At 39.1% G+C, this 24,614-nt stretch overlaps 1 protein-coding gene across 1 annotated transcript; it reads left to right on the top strand.

Annotated features, from left to right (window-relative positions):
* Position 1: 1 nt before the first annotated feature.
* On the top strand, positions 2-24,356 carry araf (A-Raf proto-oncogene, serine/threonine kinase). The gene is made up of 16 exons (XM_018668542.2): positions 2-123; positions 1,697-1,917; positions 3,321-3,424; positions 6,413-6,515; positions 6,705-6,859; positions 7,690-7,788; positions 7,907-8,051; positions 8,652-8,679; positions 8,782-8,912; positions 9,046-9,248; positions 9,616-9,792; positions 10,263-10,309; positions 10,757-10,875; positions 16,425-16,556; positions 17,247-17,381; positions 17,733-24,356. Exons 2-16 carry the CDS (start codon positions 1,807-1,809, stop codon positions 17,871-17,873), a joined length of 1,830 nt encoding a protein of 609 aa, XP_018524058.1. The 5' UTR covers positions 2-123; positions 1,697-1,806; the 3' UTR covers positions 17,874-24,356.
* Positions 24,357-24,614: the final 258 nt, after the last annotated feature.

Here is a 24,614-nt window from a genome sequence, read left to right as displayed (position 1 = left end):
ATGAAAGAGCACAGCTACGAGAATTAACCAATGAAGACGGAGCATTTCGGAGGTTTTCCGCTTTCCCCGAAGTTCTTGACAGATCCGACTTCAGATTGAGAGAATTCAAGATGGCTGCTACAGGTAAGAGTGTATCTTATATCCAAACTATAATAAAACACTGACGGAAAGAGGTTTTGCCAATATCCTGATAAAAATATAGTGACAACGGTACCGTGCAGCTGTACGAATGACTATTAAATAAGTCACGGCCGTGTAATTTGGGAAGACGCTGGAAGTAGGCAACAAACTGACGCGGTGGTAATCCCCCCACCACAGGTTGGCTAACGTTAGCAGGCTAGGAGTAATTTTAGCATTGAAGCTCAACACAGTAACTGTTAAAGTAAGCTAGCCAGTGAGTTAGCTAGATAATCTCTTCCACTCCCGTCAGTACTTAGCTAGCTAGCAGTTTCAAGTCGAACCGAGAGGAATTTACGAAAGCCTTGATAACCTTGCACTATTAGCGTTCTATCGTCACTATGTCACTTTTTAACTGCTTACTACTACCTTTAAAATGTTTGGCTAGTTAGCTTAAGTCATTCAACTGGCGCCTCGAGAGAAACGTGGCCTCCCAAAACTCGAAATGTCAGAATGCATAAACAGACAAATCCTATGTTAAGCTAACTGGCTAACCTAAGCTAATATTAGCATCATGCGAGAAGTTAGCAAGTTTGCTGCTTTGCAGCTTTGACTGTGAGTGCTTAATTTCAACATTAATTCAACGCTCGGCCGTTTAACGTGGATGGTTACACCAGCGAAAGTTAATATTTGTTTTGTGAAGTATCCGGGCTTTAAAAACCGTTGTCGCTTGTGCTGCTAAATAGCATAGATTCAACGTTAATACTTAACGTTACGTGTCATTCTCTCTTTTATCGCCAAACATAATTCAAATCTTGAGTAATCACGTTAATTGCTTCCTCTTCAGCGACAGAGGTTGTTACCTATATGAAAATCACTAGGGACCCCCTCGACTCTTAAGGCTTTATCTAGTGTTACTTTGAAAATGTATACACCAAGCAAACCTAGTAATTTCAATGACGTTATAAAGTGTTCGCTCTAGATGCTCCCCAGCAGACTATTGATTCTTGTTATGTGAGTTACGGACTGGTAATATTTGACATCACCTTCTCTCCATCGAACTGGAAACTAGAGATGCATTACCTCCTCACCCTCACCTCCTTTTCATCCCATGCTAATTTGATGTATTTTTCCTTTACAATTCAGCCACGAACAACTAAATCTGCCAAAATTTGATTGATTTACCATTTTCATCATATATTTGTATCATATTCCTTTTCTCTATATGTATACTCAGGCATCTGTACATTATGTACTTTATAAAGACAAGTGTTTGCCCCAATTAATTAACTATTCTGATATATGCATAAATGTGGATGGTTTTGCTTGTTTGCTTGTGTTTTTTAGCTGTATTTCCATCTAAATCTATGATTTTCCCACATGTAATGTCTTTTTTACAGTTTCAGTGGTATTTTGAACAGGCTTTTACATTATGTTTTATTCTCACAGTTGATTTCTTAGGATGGTATCATTATGACATCATAAACAGAAAGAAAAAATCCCCTTTTTCCCTCAGCAAGCAGCTCCATTATATTAATGTATACTATGTTCACACTGAAATATGTCCATGTTGTTACAGGTTCTAAGTAAAGAGCCAACTCACCTTGACCTCACTGTGTATGAAGCTGTCCTTGGGTGGCAGTGTTGCAGTGCAAGTACCACATTCCTCAGCTCCACTTCCCTCTCATCATGTCCTCCACCTCTTCCTCCTACTCCTCCTCAGGGGAGACTAGTCCGGAGGATGTACCCCGAGGTGGGGGCACCATCCGCGTCTACCTCCCCAACAAACAGAGGACAGTGGTGAGATGATTGGCTTCATACTTCTCTTTGTCAATGATGTAGTGGCATACACTACTTTCAACAAATAAAAATATGTGTATGCTATAACTGTATTAGTGAGTGATAGTTGGCAGTCGCTGTCTCTGTGGAAGAATCATGCCAGCACTGTTGGTTGTAAGTGTAAAAATTCTATGTCCTTCACCACACGTCAATGAGTAGACTTGGTGTCAGGTTTCACTGATGATGCCTGCCTCCAGCTTTCACTTAATTGACTTTTAATTCCTGTCAGACATAGATTTAATTTTTTATTATATTGAAAAATGGCTGTTAAATTGTCTTGTCATGGTGGCATTGTGCTAAATTGTAATGTTAGGGAATAATGATGATTAAGCATAGTAGTTAAAGGTGTTTGTTGGAAGACAGTGTGTTCTTCATGTTATCCATATCTCCCTGTAAAACACAAAGCCACATGTCTAAGCTTTTACAGTGCAGGGCAACTGTAAAGCTCAATGAGGCCAGCATACACTTCAACTCTCAATGCTTTTAAGTGAAATATGGTTTGATTTTTTTTTTCAACATTTTCTGTAATCTTGCAGGCAACAAGAAAAATGTTGTTAAATGGATATGTAGAAATGTGCATCAGCTCATGTATTCTCGTGCAGCATGGACAGAAATGCAAGTAATGCATGAGTTTCTTAAATGATGATTTTAATTAAATTCTTTGGCTGAATTAAATCCTGCCTAATGAAAAATTTTCCTGCTGGGATTTTTATAAATGAACAGACATGCAACACATATGTACAAGGTCTGTTTTGTATTACCATGTTAGAAATGAACTGGAGGATAAAGATCCAGACCTTATGGATGAGATACTGACAACCGGGGGGGGGGCGGGGGGGGTCCCAGGGCAGCTGATGGTCCAGCAAAGAGAGCATGAGTGAAAAGAAAGGACAGGGAGGAGAAAGTAGGGGAAAGAGAGAGATAGGCACACAGCCTGGACACTCGTGTCCCTGGGGAAATAAACCAACAGAGAGTTAAAGAGATTCAGTGGTTTTCAGAGGGTTTGTATTAATCTCAGCACAACATGGATTATACTATATGGTTGTGAAACATCTTGTACAGTAATATCACCATGGAACCAGAAACTGTGGTTGACTGACATCCCACAGCGTCATCCATAAGAGATTTGTTGTTGTCAGAACAAGAATGTAACATAATTTGGAGGGAAAAGGGATCTGCATACTGGACTGACGTTCTAGTCTGGTGGAAGATCTCTTTAACAGCATGGATAATTTTTGGTGTAAACACTAGTTCAATGTGTGACTGTCAATTTTCCCCATGAGTACTTTTAGTATACCTCTTTGTTATTTGTATGAATGGCTTTCCAAAGTCACACTTGTTCAGATATGGCTTCTTGTTCACAGGTGAATGTTCGCCAAGGACAGACTGTGCACGAGAGTCTAGATAAAGCGCTCAAAGTGAGAGGCCTAAGCCAAGACTGCTGTGCTGTATTCCGCCTTCTAGAAGGGTAAGGTTGTGTTATTGTCTGCTGGATGTCCACCCACACCATATAGGGATAATGGGTTGTATTTCTCACCACCTGCATGAAAGATCAAGAGGCAACAGCAACAAATTGTCAGAAGTCCCAGGGTTTTTTGTTTATACATTGCTGCAATGTTCCCCCTAATTTTTCACGTGTCTGAGCATACACACAAACTCCCTGAGAATTTCTTGGACCACTGTGAGCAACATCAGACGTGCATACGGTCGCACACTCTAATTTTATGCGCTAAATAGTTTTGAGAGAGAAAGCGGGAGCAGTGCACGATTGCGCAGGCGTGCAGCTTAGAGGGAACATTGCATTGATGGAATATTAAGACTGAAGGCAGAGTATGTTGCTGACTTATCAGCAACTGAAAACCAAATTTTGAAATTTGATCCCAACTGAATAACGTTGAAAGTTAAATACCACTGAATTTATTACACTGAAATATTTTACTTTGAAAATGATATCTCAGAGTTTATGTGTTCTGTGTTTCTCAGTCAATGTCAAGTTGTACAATTTCAAAACCTTGACTGCCAGCAAATATTTACATTTTGGTTGTCAAATTTATGTAGGTAATATGACTGGATATTGGCACTAATCTTCCTATTTGATTGTTATTCACAAAGTGCAGAATCAATTGAATTTTGATTGGATTGGATTTTTGGTGACTAGGATACATCAAGCATATAAAGTTATGTCACATGAAGCACTTCTTAGAATTTATCCAGGGAACTTAAATTTGTTTTGCATTCAGCAACTGAAAAACACTGGTCCTTGGATATGAAATTCTATCAAGTGCACATTCATTTAGGCCTGTATACCTGTAGGTGGGCACATAATAGCGATGTTTGCTTTGAGGTATTTGTAGGAACACACAGGATGATTCAGTTAATTCATCTTTACTGACTTGTAACAAGTATGACGCTTATTCAGTGTTTCCCACAGGATTTTAGGAGACTGTGGTGGGAGGGTCTGGGACCCTCAGGGGGTGGGGGTGTGTGTACATTTTAAAGCCAGATGTATCTATTTGGTGCACTTTGAGACCACCAAATGTAATGTAATTCTCAAACTTGCTGTATATGAACATGACAGGTTGGTAACATACATAAGAATTTATGAAGGCATATATCAGGATGAAATTTTATCTTGAAAAAACAGTATGACACAAAGTAATTCATTCATTCATTCATTCAGAGCATATAAAACTTAACATGTGAACAATCATTCTTTCAAACAAACAAAACAATGAACAAAGAACATTGCATCCTGCATGTTTGCATTAGATTTTTCTTGGTTTGGTGAAAAACTGTTCTAGTGTCCTCCAAAAATTGATTACATCTGTGCTTGGCCCATTGATGGAGACCCTCAGGCAGGCAGCACTGTCACTGTCACTGTCACTGTCAGCTGGTCTGCTCCAAGCAGACACTAAACTTAATTTTGTAAGGACAAACTAAGGTGTTGATTTTCTGAACAGTGACATGCTGGATAAACACTTAGCACCATATACTCACTCATTTATATTGATTATTGAATAACGAAACCTAATAAATCTCTCAGCTGCTCTCCAGTCCAGTACAGCCACTGGTCTCTGTCGGTGTGTAGGCTACATAATCTCCAGGTAGAACAACTGTAAAAGACCTGTATTAACATAGCAAAAATTAGCATCATGGTGAGCGGTGAGTTAGCCTCAGTTTATGTTAGAAATTGACTGGCATAGTGAGATTAGGCATCAACACACACTGCTCCGTTATCTAACTTGATACTCTCTGCACCGGGCGCCCCAAAAAATAAATACTCACGTCAGAGTTTGCAAGACTGTTGTGAGTCAAGGTGTCTCATGTAGCCACATATCATCTTTGTTCCTTTTTTACTTAAAATTACCTTTGTGCACATTGTAATAACTTGATAACTTTAAAGAAGACATTTTCAACATCATATGCTCGTAACTGAACAACCACCACAAGTAACCACTGTATACACATTACATTGTGCGCACATGCACGTTTACTAAGAAAAGGCACAAATGCAGATTGAGCAGTTAAATAAAAATTGATTGACCAGACCAAATTGACCAAAGACCAGACCAAATTGATTCCAGCCGTATACCTAATATTCAGAAGCTGCATTCAAGTTGCTCTATTTCAATCAAAGGATTGGCTGCAAAATGGTGAATAAATCTTTCCAAGCATCACAAAAAGTGCAAAATGACTCTTTTTTTTATCATCAGAGTGTGATCCAGTTGGTCCAATAACATTTGGAAGGTCTAGAGGAGCTGTATGATTATATTATTTTACCACATTCATATGTGCAGGGAGCCAAGAGGAGTCAGCTTAGACATTTAGCTTTTGGGCAGCTTGAATAGAGAGGGACTCAAGTGCATACAGTATACTCTGTGGGCTCAACAACACAAAAGCATGAGGAAACCCACAGAGGCATGGCCAATGCTTTTTGGCATATGTGCCCAGTGAGGTTGGATCAATTTCTTTCAGGCTTTTTAATTCTTTCATTACTTTCTGTGGTGTCTTAGATGTTTATTGAAATAGAGCAGCTTGAATATAGCTTTTGAATATTTGTAATAAGTAATTTTCTGTTTGAGAACCCTAAATTAGATATACAACGAGTAAAATAAGTATTGAACATGTCACCATTATTCTCAGTAAATATATTTCTAAAGGTCCTATTGACATGATGTTGGTAACAACCCATGCAATTCACACATGCAAAGAAATCAAACCATAGATGTCCATAGATTAAGTTATGTGTAATAATGTGAAATGATGCGTGTATATACACACACACACACACACACACACACACACTGATCAGCCATAACATTAAAACCACTGACAGCTGAAGTGAATAACATTCATCCTTACCACCTCAGGTCTAGAAATGTGGTTGCAAAACACTGACCATTTGTATAAACTGTTGTCATTTAAGTTTTTTCTTTCTTTGACTTTTCCTCTCCAGTCGTAAGAGACTGACAGACTGGGACACCAACATCACTCCTCTGGTTGGAGAAGAGCTTTTAGTTGAGGTCCTGGATGATATTCCTCTCACCATGCACAACTTTGTAAGTAGTTGGCAAACATACATAACCTGTTTTTATTTTTATGACTTTTCTAAAATACCTTATATTTATAGAAAGAATCAGAAAGTTGAAAAAAATACACTTTATATTTTGGTCCTTGATTGTTTTTTTTGTTTTTTTTTTTAAATTGCTGCTGTAAAAGTGAATACTGTGGCCTCTTTGTCTGTGCAGGTACGGAAAACCTTCTTCAAGCTAGCTTACTGTGATTTTTGCCACAAGTTTCTTTTTAATGGCTTCAGATGTCAAACATGCGGCTACAAATTTCACCAGCACTGTAGTAGCAAGGTCCCTACTGTGTGCGTGGATATGGATACTGTGAGCAAACGGTGAGTTGGAGATGATGTGTTCCTTATAAAATAATTCTGTTCAGTTTATTAGTAGATGTAGTTGTACAAGGGTACCAAGTGCCTTTCTAGCCGTATGATGTCAACAAGAAGAAGAAAGTTATTTTCAATTTGCCACTGCTTCTTTAGCAGATTTGCTAATATTTCCTCAAATATATTTGATTGAACTAAAACAAAACAGCACTTATTATAACAGATGAAATTAAAATAGTGTGAAATAGTGTTTGACAAAAACCATTACTTAAAAGTCCACTTAGTAACTTTTTCTGAAGCTTTAAACTACATTTCACTGTTGTCTTGAGTTATGTACTGTTTCTTAGGTCAAGAGTCAATATATACACTATACACACACCACCCACACACACACACACACACACACACACACACACACACATTTTAATTATTTTCTGAAGTCAATTAATTAGTCAATTAAATGGATTAGTTGATTAGTCATGACATCATTGTTAACACATGCCCAGCAGGTGACAATGACCAAAAATATCCAGCGTGAGAGCTGTCAATGCATCAGTTGTTATTGCTGCTTTCTTGGCTTCCATCAGACTATTTTTCAGAGCTGTAACTGCATATCGCCTGAAATCATTTAAGTCACCAGAGGTATTTGTTATTTGTTCCTGTGGTTTGCTATAACATGAGCGTTTCAGTACCATAAATCCATAGTGTTTTCCGTAAGTGTCAGCTGTCGGCCGGATGGCTGTGCATTAAAACATTTTCGCCCGACTACTTTCTTAATGTTTCAAATTAATGTTTCTTTAGTCTCATTCCATCACTTCTCCCTTATGTTTTTTTTCCAGGTGTGATCCTAATCCTTGCACAGATGAGTACCCACAGATACTATTGCCAGAAAATTCCCCATCACAGAGCAACCTAGCCTTAACCCCAGAGCCTGCTGGGTAAGCTGCCACAATAAACAATTCACAATTCAATGTTCAAATTAAAAGGACAGCATAGTTTTAGTCTATGAACTGATATTCAGATACAAATTGTCAACTATTTCAATTCATCACACAGGATGGACCTCTTGTCCCCAACCTCTGCCTTTCGGTTCCCCATGCCTGGTGGAGATGGCCAGTCTCTACAGAGGCATCGCTCCACCTCCACTCCCAATGTTCACATGGTCAGCACAGTGGGCCCTGTTGGTGCCAGCATCATAGAGGTCGGTATTGGCACATGTTTTTATTGGTTGCTATTGTTAAGCTAATAAGCTTTTTGATACAATAGTCAACATAACACCACTATTTAACCTCCTAACCCGCTAGGTTGTTTTTTCACCTAATAGAATTAAACACATTATAAACTCAGAGATTTCTCCATTAGTTGGGCTAGTTTGGCCATTACAGAAATCAGACACTGGACATTTATGCAGACTAAAGGAACTGTGTCTTTGTTGTATGTTAAATATTTCCAATCCATCCACCAAAAGTACTTCTGATGCAGCTCAGATACAGGAAGCATTATGGGTAAATAATTATTTTTGTTCCGCAGTTAATGCCATGGCAGTCTTAATACATTGTGCTTTGTGTACACTGAAGCCAAATTAACCAATAGGATATGGTCAGAGAACATTAACCAGATGCTGGTCCAGCCTCTGTGCTGTTAGCTAAACAACGAGACCTGTCAGGAAATTTTGCTTTAAACATTTAGTCTTTCTGAAAGAGGCATGAAAATAATAAAATATATATATATAAAATAACACTAATTACTGACTTATGTATGGTCAAATGTGAATTAACTGTGCTGTTTCTCCTCCCTTCAGGAAGCACTGAAATTCAACAACATGATGGGTGCGTTTTTGACCCCCCCTGCCAATCTTCTATTTCAGTATTTGTAATCTTACGGGTTTTTACTTTTGACTTGTCTGTCCTTGTTCCTTCTCTCAAATCTAGGTCCTGAGCCCTCACCAAAGCCTTCCACCAGCCCACCTTCTTCTCTCGGCTCTCCAGGTAGGAGACCACCAAAGTCCCCTTCAGAGCACAAGGAACGCAAGCCCTCCTCATCTGATGACAAAAAGAAAGTGGTATGTAGCCTTTAACTTTGCTCACAAGCCACAAGGTGGCGGGAAAACCCTTAAGGATTCATTCATAAATTAGTTGTGTAAAAAAGCATAATGGTGTGAGTTTGTAGAACATTCAGTCCATGTGTTGTTTCAGCACCGAGGGGGCTACAGAGACTCAAGTTACTATTGGGAGGTTCACTCTCGAGAAGTTACCATCCAGAAGAGAATAGGTGCTGGCTCCTTTGGAACAGTCTTTAAAGGGAAGTGGCATGGGGATGTGGCAATCAAGATCCTTAAAGTCACCGAGCCGACGCCTGAGCAGTTACAAGCCTTCAAAAATGAAATGCAGGTGTTACGGTTAGTAGTGCTGTCTTTAAGTCCTCTTCTTCTCTTCTTCTTCTTCCTTATTTGAAAAAGCTGATCATTGTTAACGGCATGGCAGCTTTTTTCTTTCTTTATTTATTTTCATACTAAAAATATTACTAAAAGTCTTCACACTCTTCATCAGTAGGTTTTCATCTGTTATTTTGTTATGTAAAAAGGGCTTTAAATCAATTTAGTTGGACACTATAATAACTTTGGGCACCACTTTGACTAACACCAGTTTATAATGTTATCACATTAAGTTATAATGATTCAGTAAGTACACTGTAACCTTTATCTTAAACTGACCTGAATAAGACAATGGAATTTCTAACATAATTACCACTTCTATTCTCTGCAGAAAGACCCGCCACGTCAACATCCTGCTATTCATGGGCTACATGACTAAGCCCAATTTTGCCATCATCACACAGTGGTGTGAAGGCAGCAGCCTGTACCGCCATCTGCATGTCACAGAAACCAAGTTTGACACTATGCGGCGCATAGATGTGGCCAGACAGACAGCACAGGGCATGGAGTAAGACCTGCTGCTAAATTCCACCTCAACAATACCACATACTCACTGTTGACACCCTTTTTGAAGTACTTGACACATCAGTTGTCAATTGATGTAGTGTTTTTTGCCCGTTTGGTAGATAGGAATTATTCTGTGAGATTGATTACTTATGCACTTCATGAACTTTAAACTTTCCAAACTTGCTAATATCTGTTAAAATCTTGTTTAATTTGTTCCACCTATTGCTTAAAAAGCAGAAACTGACATTTGATAGAGTCAAACACAGTTCAGGAGGCATACTTGAAGGATTTGTAAAAGTAAAGACTGTTGATACTGTAACAGAGCCAGTGACAAAGCTGATTTACACAGTGTGTTTTTATCATTGTGCTGGACGCAGTAAGTGGAATTGGAACTTTTTAAAATTCTGTGCTCTGTCTGTTCCCTTAGGCAAATGATATCAATGATTTAGATTTTTTCCCCTTCTCTTTCAGTTATCTTCATGCAAAGAACATAATTCATCGAGATCTGAAATCAAACAGTATCCTTTTATTGTCCAGTGGTAGCTTTTAACTGCCAGTTAAGAACTATTTGTGGGAGAGATTTGTGTACATGATCTTTTAAATATAGAATTTTTTTCTTTGCCTTTCTTGGGAGGGCGGCCCACGCCACCAAAGGGACCCCCCGCCCTCCCAAGACAACGGTAGGGGAAGCACTGGTAAGGTGTGCATTATTTTGTGTCTGTATTCTGTGGTGCTTTAGAGTTGAAATGAAATAATGATTATCGGGGTAAAATGTTGCAGTAAAGGCAGTTAGAGGCAGTAAGGGTGTTAGCACCCATCATGGGTTAACAGTTTAAGTGTTTTCACATAGTCTCCCAATTTTAAGACATAATGAAATCAAAACTAATGTTTTGTTTGTGATAACTAATACCAAGAATATGTATACCAGCTGTCTGTTGTAATTTTTTCCTGAGCTCTGCTGTTAGATATTTTTCTCCATGAGGGCTGGACTGTTAAGATCGGTGATTTTGGCTTGGCCACAGTGAAGTCTCGGTGGAGTGGCTCTCAACAGGTGGAACAGCCCAGTGGATCCATTCTCTGGATGGTAAGTATCTCATTTAAAGTCTATGACTTTGATTCATCAAAGAGACATCCTCTATTTGACACCTTGTGAAACTATTGTTATTATAAAACCATGACATTAAGGAATGCCTTTGATGTTGTTGGATTACTTAATACATTTATAGTACAATTGCTGAGTTGCCTTTGGGTGGGAGGCCTCAACCCCTCTTTCAGATAAGTAGGATTTTGATGAGAGACACCAAATTTGTTTTTCAATCAGTCCATAAGTATACAATGAATGGTCTATGGAATAGAAGGCTGCACTGAGATCCAGTAAGAGGAGCATGGAGGTGGAATCTGAATCCATAGAGAGCAGAAGATTATTTACCACCCAGACCCTAAAGACGGACTGAAAAGGTTCAAAACGTAGGTTGAGGAGGCAGGTAGTGGGTTTAGAAGCCAACACCAGCTTAGACAGTGATTCAATTTCAAAATATATTAGAGCAGAAACTCTGGGACTTAACATAATGCTTAACTGGTTCTGCAGTAGAAGCTGAAGACGAGGAGCAGATTTTTGTGTCTGATGTCATCTATTTTACAGCAGAAAGATGCTAGAAAATCAAGAATCTTAGGGAGTGAGCACCTGATAGACAGCTGCTTTTGAATAAGTTTAGACACAGCAAAAAAAGAAATCCAGGGTTGTCTTTATTGTTATTGATTAAGTTTGAGAAATATGCTGCTCTATCATTAGAGAATGTGCGCTTATATTTCAGTACACCATTTGCTTCCAATATCCTGAAGGCCTGCTTCAGAGCATGTATTTCTTTGATGAGCCAGGGAACTTTTTAAGCATCAAGAATTGGTGGTGTGAGGTGCAACTAAATTTAGGAGACTATGCGGAGCTGTGTTTAAGTCACTGGTACAATTTTCAGCAGGGCCCGTTGCTGCAATAAAAGGAGGCAGGACCATCTTTCACTGCAGCTTTCTGAGAGTAAACATAATCTTTTCTGAAGGTAGTATGATGAGAGCTCTTTACGCCACAAAAAGAATAGGGACAGGAGAACATAGCATAATGGAGATTCCATATAAATACATACATTGGTATCAGTAATACAATAGTGGTATTAATAGTTATGAGAGTTACAGTAGTAATACTAGAAGCAGCACTAATAATTTCTAGGTATAACAGCAGGTGTTGAGTGGAGTTGTAGGAGCAGCAGGAGACTTGTCATCACAGATCAGACTCTACAGCTCCAGAGGCAGAAATACCTGCAGAAAGAGACAGAAGAGGAGAGAGAGACGAAAGAGCACAATACTACAGGAAAGGGCAGATATTGAGTTAGTAACATGTATTTATGGGATATGAATCCATACTGAGAGAGAAGCTTATTGCATCATGGGAAATCCCCTGGCAGTCTAGGCCTATAGCAGCCTATAGGAAAGTTTTAAACTGGGAGAAGTTTCCAGAGTAGAGGAGCTTGATAGCTAAAGGCTCTGCCTCCCATTCCTCTCCTGGAAACTCTGGGAACCACCAGTAACCGCCAGCATTCGGGGAGTGCAAATGTTCTGGTGGGATTGTAGGGAACTATAAGGTCTTTAGGATGGAGGCTGGAGCCTGACCATTAAGGGCTTTGTAGGTGAGGGGGATTTTGAATTCTATTCTGGATTTGATCGGAAGCCAATGTAGAGAGGCTAACACAGGAGAAATATGGTCTATTTTTCTAGTTCCTGTCAGTAATTGTGCTGTAGAATTTGTGCTCAACTGCATAGTCTTTAGAGAATGGGGCTGCCTGATAATAATGAATTACAATAGTCCAGCCTGGAAGTAACAAGTACGTGGACACATTTTTTGGCATTCTTTTGACACAGAAAATGTCTGATTTTGGCAATAATAATATAAGTGAAAGAAGGCAGTCCTAGAAGTTTGTTTTATGTGGGAGTTAAAGGACATATCCTGATCAAAGATAACGCCAAGGTTCTTCACAGTGGAGCTGGAGGCCAGGGCAATGCCATCTAATGTAACTACGTCATTGGAAAATGTATTTTTGAGGTGTTTGGGGCCATGTATGATAACTTTGGTTTTGTCTGAGTTCAATAGTAGAAAGTTGCAGGTCATCCAAGTCTTAATTTCCCTAAGGCATGCCTCAAGTTTGGCTAACTGATATAGTTGTGTATCATCAGCATAACAATGGAACTTAACTGCACACAGCACTTTGAGCTGTGATTGGTCGATGCTCATTATGTTTTATGTTTATGTTTTGTTTGGATGTCTCATGTTCTGTCTGTGTCCTATGTGGTGCTCTCAGTGCCTTTTAATTGTCCTTCAGGGACAAATAAAGTGTTCTGAATTGAATTGAATTGAATTGAATATACAGGGTGAATAGAGTCCAAGCACTGACCCTTGTGGAACTCAGTGTCTTAACTTTGTGTACATGGAGGAATTGTTGTGACCATGTACAAACTGAAGCCTATCAGATAGATAGGACTTAAAACAGTTTAGTGTGGTTCCTTAAATGGTAATAAAATGCTCCAGTCTCTGTAAAAGGATGTGATGGTCAGTCGTATCAGAAGCAGCACTGAGATCTAACAAGACAAGTATAAAGACAAGTCCTTTGTCTGATGCAATTAGGAAGTGCAATCTCCTATGATGCAGAGGGAGATTAGATATCAGTCTATAGTTGGCCAATACATCTGGATCGAAAGTAGGCTTTTTTAAAGAGGTTTGATTACAGCTACTTTATAAGATTGTGGCACGTAGCCTGTTTGTAAGGACAGGTTAATCATATCCAGTACAGAGTTGCTAATTAAGGGTAAGGTTTCCTTAAGCAGCCTAGTTGGGATGGGGTCTAAAAGACAGTTTGAATGTTTAGATAAAGAAATAGTTGAGGTGAGTAGGTGGAGGTCAATGGAAATGAAACAGTCGAGATTAGGTGTTACATTGTTTCTAGGGATCCTGTGTTTTGGCTCAGAGCTGATTGCAGGCAGGATGTGCTGAATTTTGTCTCTAATAGTTAAAATGGTGTTATTAAAGAAGGTCATGAACTCATCACTACTGAGAGTTAGAGGAATACAGGGATCAGTAGAGCCGTGACTCTGTGTCAGCCTGCCTTCTGTGCTGAAAAGAAACCTAGGGTTCTTATTTTCCTCTATTAATGACAAGTAATAGGCAGCTCTGGCATTACAAGAGGGCCTTCTTATACCTTTTAAGGTAATGTCTTGCCAGGCTAAGTGGGATTGTTCCAGTTTGGTGGTACGCCAAATTCTTTCAAGTCTACATGTTGTTTGTTTTAGTGTACGGGTTCAACAGTTGAACCATGGAGCTAGCCTCTTTTGCTTTATTGCTTTCTTCTTTAGGGGGGCAATAGAGTCTAGAGTAGTGAGCCTGCAACACTGAAAAATTGAAATCTGGCAATGAATTTAGGGCAGAGGGAATCACTTCCATGAATTTAGAAACCACACTATCAGAAAGATTTCAAGTAAGGATATTTTTGCCTGTTGATACGTAATCCAGTAACAGGAATTCAAATAGTAATTAACAGTAATTAAATAGTGGTCTGATAAAAGGGTATTCTGTCAGAAAACTATTAGATGTCCAATATCAATACCATAGACCAAAATAAGGTCAAGGGTGTGATTAAAACAATGAATAGGTTCATTTACATACAGAGAGAAGCCAATAAAGTCCAATAATGAGGTAAATGCCAAGCTAATGCTGTCATTGTCGACGTTTCAAATGAATTATAATTGAGTTTAGGTTTATTGTTAATTTTAGTGTTAATTAATAGACTGGAATCAAAAGTGGCTGCAACTCCTCCTCCTTGGCTGGTGTCTCAGGAGATATGAGTATTAATGACTGGGAGGTGGGTGGGGGTGGATTCATTCAGGCTAACATACTCATTCTGACACAACCAGGTTTTAGTCAGACAGAATAAATCAAGATGGAAATCTGAAATCAAATCATTTACTAGTACAGCTTTAGAGAGAGAGATCTGGTATTAAGTAATCCCATTATTTTATTTTGCTGTAAATTTGAATTGGCTGTGTTGATTTTTATGAGATTATTGTAGCTAACTCCTCTTCTGCTAGCCTTTGATTTAGTTAATTTAAGTGTTCGGGGGGCAATCACAGTCTCTATGGGATAACGGGGGGTGACTGTTCTAGTTCTAGGAGGCACAGAGAAGCATGTAAGACTGCAACTCCTGGCCTGAACTCTGGATTGTCAGGGCTTTGGCTCCCTAATAAACCGCATTCATCGAAAGTGGGATGAGGCCATGGCTAGTTGTTAAGCTAAAGTAGCTAGTGTAGAATAGCGTGAAACAGTGGTGTGGTAGTACCGAAAAGGTCTGAGTGATTTAACAACTACTGATAACACTAAATGTGCAAGTTAGTGATTAAGACATGGATATAGTGTCGGTAAAGGAAAATTATCTAAACTGAGACAAACAGCAGAGACACTACACTGAAACACTAACAACCAGATATGACACGATATGCTTACCTCAGCATGTCAGTAATAGTGCACGTAATTTCACCAGTTCAGTGACTTTCAAGATCACGTTTCATTTGGGACATTTACTTTTTCTGTATGTCCCTCCTATAGATGTCCGGATCTGACCCTAAGGATTCAGTCATATTTTAATGGATTGGTATTGGCAAAAAATAAGGCAGATGTAAATCAAATCCTACCATTACTGTTCTCTGCTGTGTTTTGTTCATCTCAGCCTGAACATATTGCATCTCCTCTTCTTTAAATTAGCCAGACTCAGTGCAACATGCCAGTGGAAAAGCTAGTGAAAATTATCTTGCAAAAGTGAAATATTAATTGGGCGCAACAATGAATGTCTCTGAGTTCAAAACTGACACTGAGGTCAGAAAGATACACAGCCAGTGCTGAGCGTCACTTTCGCTGGTTAAAATGACATGGCCACCAGAGCATCATATCAGCAGACACTAATTAATCTTAATTCTGTCAGTAACTTGATGACAAGCCTAAATTAAACTTGGCTGTTGTCTTTGTGAAGGAAGAACCTCTACTTTGTAACACCACTGTAAAACCACAAATGTTTCTTTAGTTCCAACAAATCCAGCAAAGTGAGACATTTTCTTTCCAGTTGGTCACATCTTGTCACTGCCAGATGTGACATTGTCCCAAGTGAACTTTCATTCATATTATCAATAATTTAACCTTTGAAACTTCATTTTTTTATTACCATGACCTAAGTATTTGGATCAAGAAGCTTATAAAAATAAGGTGTGTGAGAAGGACTCATCTACAGCTGTTTTATGTCAAATACACTGGCTATTTAATCAACATTTCAGTAACATGAACTAATATTGGATCAGACTCAGACTTGGATTGGGAACCAAAAACCCTCACCAACATCCCTTGACCCCCCATAATGATGACGCACTATGCATACCATCACTGTCAAATGCCAAATAATATGATATAAACTTCTAATTTCTTCTAATTCGCTATACTCAAGATGGAACAGCCTAAAACAAGCTAAATTAGTATAACCTGTATGTTTAATTTATCATGACATAAATGGCAGGTCATTACATAAGCATATTCCTCTTTTTTCCCCCAAGGCTCCAGAGGTAATCCGGATGCAGGACACCAACCCATACACATTCCAGTCTGATGTCTATGGCTACGGAGTAGTGCTGTTTGAGCTGATGTCAGGGACCTTGCCTTACTCCAATATCAACAACAGAGACCAGGTGACATCACACTTTATTTTGTGTTAACACAACATTCACTTAGTCTAAAGCAGAGTATCTGATTAATTAATGTTTTGGAGATTTCTGACAAGCACAATGATTGTACACATATCTAAAAAAGAATGAATTTGAAGGACAGGTGTGCTGCAACCAGTACAGAGACCTGGGTTTCTTGCTGATATTGTCTCTGTACCTCCAGATCTCTCAATTCATTTGGCAGGTGCCAATCTTACACCCAATTTTTCAGATTTTTGCGGTGTGTTAGGAACCACTGGAATTTTGAACCTAACTATAGGAGAGGTCAGGGGGAGACTATGTTGTTATGATTTCATGGTGGCACTAGGTAGTTGAGGCATCATCAGTGTCATCATGATTAATCCTCTGGAAACCATGAATATTTCTACCAAATGTCATGGTAATCCATCCAAAAGTATTTCACTCTGGACCAAGATGTTTGACTAACTGACCAACAGATGGAATGACATCAATTACCATATATAGTGTTTGTTTTACATTTACTGGCTGTATTAGATAAAGACCTCTGTTCTGTTGGGAAACACTGCAATCTTTCCCTCTAGTTTTTTTTTTTTTTTTTTTTTTTTTTTTACTGTAGCTTAAGTTAGTGACACTACCTACATGAATAGCACTGTCAGATTTCAGTAACTGTCTCCTTTTTGTTTCCTTTCTCAGATAATCTTTATGGTTGGACGCGGTTACTTGTCTCCAGACCTCAGTAAGCTGTATAGTACCTCACCGAAGTCAATGAAAAGGCTGATCATTGACTGCCTGAAGTTCAAACGTGACGAGAGGCCCCTGTTTCCACAGGTGAGTGGTGTATAGGTAACTGTTTTACTGCTGTCAGTGTAGTCCCATCAAGTGTTTTAACTGCTACTGCTACTACTTCACTGGAATTCCATTTGTTGTGTCTTTTTAAATATTGTGGAAATACAAGGATGAGTGTTCCATACAAATGTACATCTAGAAAGAATTTTCATGTTTCAATAATTGCAGTTTCTAAATGCTGATAATGTCCATATATTAGCTGTTATTACATCAAGCACATCTGCAGTTGTTTTGTAAAATCCAGACCTGAGGGTGACAACCACATGTATATGAACATCATACTTTAAATTTTGAATTTGTTGGTTTTCTTTATATTTGGTTTTCCTTCATCAGATCCTGGTGGCCATTGAGCAGGTGCAAGACCTACTGCCAAAAATCGAGCGAAGTCGCTCTGAGCCATCGCTTCATCGGGCCGTCCACGCTGAAGACCTGAATCCTCTCCTGTTCCACACCACCAGGCTGATGCCCCTCTAAACTCCTTGCAGCACTGGGCAGAGAGGCTGTCACCCTGTCCAAAGCCACAGCCTCCCTGTGCCTCAGAGAGGCTACAGTTGGCTGTCCTGACAGACCATGACCCCCAACTCGCTCTCTGCCCCTGCAGAGGCCTGGAGCCGCACCACTCAGCACAAAACTCAGTAACAAACTGCAGAAATAACCTTAACATGTTGCTTAGTGATAGTGTATGTTTTTCCTTTTATAAAAATTGCTCATTAAGTGAAAGAATGGTCTAGAAATATGTTCAAATGTCTTGAATCAGGCCACCTGAGAAAATTCATCAAACTGGTTGACTTGCATTGCCCATTTTCACCAGTAAAATAGTCTCACTTGGACCTTTGAGGAGCACTGTGATCATAGTCAAAAATCTGCTGTGGCTGTAGGTTCAGGTCACCTGATTAGCTTACATACTTCAAATGCTCAGTGGTCATGCGCGCCTTTCAGTGCAAGGCAATTTAATTGGGGTTGGAGATCTGAGATGTGAAGCACTGATTTTGAATGCGGACTGGGTGCCTGTTTGAGAATGACAGGACATTTTGTCTCAATGGGAACCTCCAGTATTTACTTAATATTTCACTCATAAAATACATCGATGGGCAAGCAAAGTATTCAACCACAACAACGAACCAATGTAAGGAGGCAGAGGAAGATAGCGCTCTAACAATTAGAAGCCTAGAATAAGTCAGCAACTTCATACACTGAACTATGGGGAGAGGTCTAGTAAAAAATATAATGAAAAATGGTTACCTTGCTGTAACTGTCGCTGCACATACCAGTTGGAAGGCTTGGAAAACAGTAAAATGGTGGATCTTTGCAAATCAAAATGACCTTGTCTTTCAACACTTTAGAATAGCTTATATCTCTTTTACACCAGGTTGATGCTGATGCCGGTGCCAGTAAAGAACTGGCTCCTTTTGAGAACTGGCCCACATTTCAACAGGTTTGAGAACCAAACGTTATTTAGTTCACACTCGATACCAGTTGGTGGGAGTTCATGCAGCAGTTCATCATTTGCCAGCCTTTCTGCTGCTACTTTCACTCATGTTTTTCAAAATGGGGAAGGTTTTCTTGTGGTAGCCCCTTAAATAGCCACTAACATCAGTGGTTCCAACTTTTGGACCAGCAATTTTATGGAGCTGTGTTGGTGCCAGCTTTTTGGCACTGGCACCAGACTTTTCTTAGTGGAAATGTGTAGAGCTGGTTCTAAATTCAGCACTGGCAGGTCAGTGGTGGAAAAGGGAAATTATATTGATAGATATTCTCAGCAGCACTCCATTGTATTTTAAATCACCAAGCTCATTTTGAACTGCACTTTCCATTGATGTTGCAATGCACTAATAAAAAGTCAAATGCCAAGAGAGCATTTGACCTATGGAAGTTGAACAGCTGACCCAGCAGGACCAGATAGATCCAAATCAACACATGTGTCTGTTACCACACTGTTGTACAGGGGTAGAGGTATGCATTCTAACTTACTTTATCCTCTAGTCTTAAACCTTATTAATTGGGAACAATGTAACATGCCAAGTTTAACTGGTTTCAGTAATTTTCTTCAAAATATCTAAAAACCAAAAAACAGTAATACTATCCATTCCTAAGTGTGCTATCCAACAAATTGATTTCATTTCTTTATCTGACTCCACAGGAATTTCTTTCAGCTTTTGTAATAAGTTCAGCTTGAATACAGGTATAATTCGTTAGGACCAAGTTGAAATATTACAAGTTTTCGAAGTGTTCCCACACATTATATTTTTAGCAGTGCAGGGAAGACATCACATCATATATATCATCACAGGGCTATTAACACCCATTAGAATATTAAAATGTTGATAAGATTTTTACAAAAATTCAGATAGGGATTCTCAGTAGACCACTACCTTGGTGTTGATCGATTCTGGAACTACTAACTGTTTCATGTGTTTGTCTACCCTCAACGCAGTGACAAACACATTTACATATGAGTCACACACCTTAACATCTCTCATCAGAGAACAGTGTCAAATTGAAGGAACTCTCAAGAAACATGGAACTCTAAAGGCTCTTTATTTCAGATTCCTTTTTACTGGTTTAAAATCAGAACGCCATCATGCTTCAGATAGCAGGATTGCAGATGACTTGGCTTTCACTTAGTTGTAGCCTAATGAGGAATTGACAGATCTTAGTAAGATACAGTGTTAATGTAAATGGTTAGTTTTATTGCTGCTACATTTAGTGACTTGCTGTTGAGTTTTTTCATCTAGAAGATGAGACTCACTTTGACCAGAGTCCACCTTAATGGTCTCAAATGTTGCACAATGAATTACTATATTTCACACAATTATGCCCCTACGCATACGCATACACACACAAAGTAGTACTATGATTGCTGAGGATACACTGTGACTAACATTGTAAATGGTTGCTTTGGTTTGGAAACGCTGTTGGAAGTGTGAATAATGATTTGCAGACACTAATGGGCTTACCAAACTACAAATTAATTAGGCCATACTACATGTCTTCAGACCATGCCTAAAGCATGAAAAGGGGCTTTTACCTGTTAAGAATGGCCACAGACAGAGGTATAGCATCATAGCACCCTCCTAGCAGCATCCCACTGCCTCCCTGATCTTTCTCCAAGAATTTTGGCCCTTCAGTCTTGTTGTGTTGATAGTCTTTAGTGAGTCAGTGTGGCTTTTATGAGATTCATTCGTATGCAAACTTTGCATGTTCACCTTGTGCTAGTATATTCTTTTTAATGCTTAATTATTAAGAGTAATTCATGCGTAGAGGCAGTGTATGCCAACCTGTTGTGTCACTGTTATGGAATGGGAATCCAGAGCATTTCCCTGTCCTCTGGGAGTGTTTTCGTGGCTTTCAAGTCTTGTCCATCCATACTCCACATCTTTTCCTGCTCTCACCTCTAGAAAAGAATCAACAAACCAAACAGTTACTTGTTTATCATGTTGTTCACAGTGTTATCTTTGGGTTACGTCTATCTAGTTTCTGTTGTCTTTTGACTAACCTGATTAGTGGACTAGCAAGTGCGGCAGAAACTTCCAATAACCTTCTAATAAACATCGATGTATAATGGCATTAGCTGAAATGGTTAGAATAAAATGCCTTATAAATCTACTCTGATCAGCCACAACATTAAATCTCATATTGTGTAGGATCCCTTGTGCCGCTGACCTGTCAGGGTATGGACATGGTATGGACCTTTGCGGGTATCCTGTGGTGTCTGGCACTGGGACAATGGCAGTGGATCCTTTGCATCATGTGGATTACTGCTTGGGGCTTCCATGGATTTGGCTTGTTCAAGTGCATCCCACAGGTGCTTGATCAGATTGGGATCTAGGGAGTTTGGGACAATGCCTCAGGCTCTTTTTCATGTACCTCAAGCTATTTAGCAGTTTTTGCAGTGTGGTGGGTGCATTGTCTTGCTGGGGGAAGCAGCTACTGTCAGGAAGTACTGTTGCCGGGGGGAGGTGTTATTGGTCTGCAGCAATGTTTAGGTGGGTAGTACATGTCAAGTTAACATCCAGATGAATACAAGGACAGGACGAGGTTTCCCAGCAGAACAATGTATTTTAACAAGCGGTTTCAATGTTGTGGCTGATCAGTGTATAAGATGAGGCCACAGCTGCATGAGGACCTTCTTAAGAAATGACAGGGGACCTGCAATGTTGTGTGGTGCCTTTTGGCATGGTTTTATTTTTGAGGTCAGTGTCTCTGCTGTATTATGAGTATGGGTTGACAATGGGAAGGCCTCAGGATTCATCATGTAGTGCTGAGGTTGTGGGATATGACTACCTGTGCCTCGTTGATAGGGGTATAGATTTTTGTGAAACACTGCACCCATTTAGAGAAAAATGCATCATGGGATTTAAGTTATCACAGGGAATAGGTATTTGGGGACAGGCGGATTCCTACCATCCCATGCACAAGCACTATACACCAATGAGGAACCATCAAAAGTGTACAGGGAGGATGGACTTTGCTAAATAGTTTCTTCCATCTGTGACACTAGTGGGGAGTACTGTATTTCTTGAAAGTTTTTCTGTTGCTGGCCCTGGTCTACCGATGTTAATAATTCCAGTTAGGCTTCAACAGAATGTCTCGTGACATCTGCTTTGTATTCTCAGATATGCTTTCAGTGGAAATTGACATGCCTAAAGTCATCAGATGTTTAAAGAAAAATAGAGGCCATGCCTGTTCAGTCAAGAAGTTTTAAAAAATTGATACAGAACCTTTGGCTTCTCCAGTTGACAGTGTGCTATCAGTGGCATCAGCAGAGTAACGCATTCATGTTGATTAAAGTTTCTGTCAATAGATTCACACCTGTTACTGTATGCACATGAGTGTGGCTGTCAGTATATTCACACTTGTGTGCTGTTGACCAGGATCTAATTCCAGTTGCTCAAGGAGACATAGATAGTACTCAGCCTAGTTAGGTTTCCATCTAATTTTTTTTATGTTTATCCTGGTTTTGGGTAGGCAAACAATACATAGAAGTACCAATTTGGATAATGATAATTGTTTCTATGGTTTTATCAACAGTTCACCGAGTAGTAATGGAATTGATGATTGTTAGATTGTTTTCTCAGCTGATAAAATTTCTGTTTTTGTTCATAGAAGTTTGATATTGTTTGTCTAGTTTTCCAGTTTTATCCAGCCTCTGGCCATGGTATCCATTGAAACTCCAATAATCCCCATTGCTGTTGCACAGCTAACAGTGCCTCTTTTTTGGCTTGATTGTTCAGACACAGATAGTGAGTTAAGGGCAATACCTTCCTTCTGATTATTAGAACTCTGGATTATCATAGACACAGACATGGTTTTGTAGATGTTTTATATTTCCATTGCACTCTCCTGTGTGTTACCGGTCTTTTTCCTGGATTTAAAAGTAACAATTGAGGTAACTACTATATTTTTTGTTTATAAAAAAGAAAAAGTAGCCAGTTGAGTGTCTGTCTGTCATGGTTTTTAATGTCACACTTGAGTGTAAATGGACTAGCAGCAGCTGTGAGGGTCACGTCTGCTGGTGTTGACAGTTATATGGCTGTCATCTTCTGTATGTGATGTAACTGAGCATGAAGTGGAACAGATCTTAATATTTGTGTTAGTCATTAATGAAATGACAGCAAATCAGACGTTTAACCCTTGAAATTTTAATGTTGTGAAACTAGGGGCTGGGAATCCTAAATATTATTTTGGTGGATCATGGTTAGGGGACATTGGTTTTATTAGCTGGGTTTGGGGTTGGCATTTATGAACCAGGGTTGGGAAAGACTCTCCTTCTGTCTTTCTCTTATTTATTGACATCGATTGATTGATATTCTCATCTGCAACCACAGCTCTTTTGATGGATTTTTAGAGCGAGAGATCACTGTCAACATTTATATCATTGTGTCTCTAACAAGAATGTTCTTTTGAGCATGGTACTGTCTGATCCTTCAAATGACCTTTATTCTGATATCGTTTACTGCAGCAGAATTTGTAACAGCTATACTTATACACATCTTGAGAACAAACTAGTTTGAGAACAAACTTTTTAACAACAGTTTTTTAAATAGGGTTTCACTACGATAGCATTTATTAATGGCAACAATAACAAAATGAAAGTACCTTGTTATTTTGGTGGTGTGAATTGAAACTTGAGCCTGTTCTGTGATATCTAGTTATAGTCTGTAAGTATTTGAGTTGCCTAAGGCTGCTGAATGGAACAATCCTATCTTCTCTAAACGAGCTGCTTTATATAACCTTTGAGCAATAACAAGGACAGAATGTCTTTTTAAAATTTCCATAATGCTAGATCAGGAATGCTTTACAATAACGTTGGACCAGGTTTCCTGTGAATCAGTGAGTGCAACACCACTCAGAGGAACTTGCTGCAGTGGGGGACTCTTTATTTGCCTGTTTAGTTTTTAGTGTGGACTGTCAAAGACAGACTGTGTTCATCTGGTATCAAAAGGACGGGGGAGGCCACAATTACTGGAAATCCCTTTTAAAATGGACCTGAATGGCTTCATGACACATACAAGATACTGTGCTGCCTGGCTGCCTCTGGAGACTCTGGGGCACTCTGAGGGGAAAAACCTGTCTTAACACAGCTGTTTGTCTCAGAAGAGAAGAGGATGAGAGCTGTATCAGAGTAGTTTTGTGTGTGTGTGTGTGTGTGTGTGTGTGTGTGTGTGCGCGTGCGTGTGTGTCTTTGTCTTTTCATATCTGTAGGTGAATTATAATACATGTGTTTATAGTTTATGAGGTGTCAGGGTTGTTCAGTTTGCAATAAATGGTATATTCTGCTGTGTACAGTTACATTTTTTAATTACAAAAGTTTTACTTGTTTCTATTTTTTGTGATGGTTTCAAAAAGAGCAAAATTATTTTAAAGTGTAAAGGAAATCTTAGTATTTTTTTAGTGTTTTGTCTTAAAGTATTGATGCAGGATTTATTCTTTAAATAAATAAATTCTTCTGTGTTACTTCTTGTTTTCAACTTGTTCTGTTTGTCTTATATTAGACTGTTTCTTGATGGAAACTATTTTTTTATGAGGGACTTTTTCTTGTAATTGAAAGTCTTAATATATCAAGTGAGTTAACACATAACACTTTTCAGACCTTCTTAAATAATGACATTTAGAAAAACACCGCTGTCAGACTGAGTTTTTAGAGGAACCAACTGATGGTTGAACAGGGTCAAAAGAGGAAGTGGTTACATTTATGGCTCCACCACAGATCAC

The sequence above is a fragment of the Lates calcarifer genome, linkage group LG13 (genome assembly GCF_001640805.2).
Source record: "Lates calcarifer isolate ASB-BC8 linkage group LG13, TLL_Latcal_v3, whole genome shotgun sequence".
Classification (NCBI taxonomy): Eukaryota; Metazoa; Chordata; class Actinopteri; family Centropomidae; genus Lates; species Lates calcarifer.
Note: the sequence above shows the minus strand (reverse complement) of the source record. Positions and strands in the feature narration are given on the sequence as shown.

Excerpts from the sequence above, each read along its gene's own strand:
- araf (XM_018668542.2), top strand. The coding sequence starts at position 1,807 with ATGTCCTCCACCTCTTCCTCCTACTCCTCCTCAGGGGAGACTAGTCCG. Across the intron at positions 6,860-7,689 it reads ATGGATACTGTGAGCAAACG|GTGTGATCCTAATCCTTGCA; the intron begins GTGAGTTGGAGA and ends TTTTTTTTCCAG. Across the intron at positions 8,052-8,651 it reads TTGGTGCCAGCATCATAGAG|GAAGCACTGAAATTCAACAA; the intron begins GTCGGTATTGGC and ends TCCTCCCTTCAG.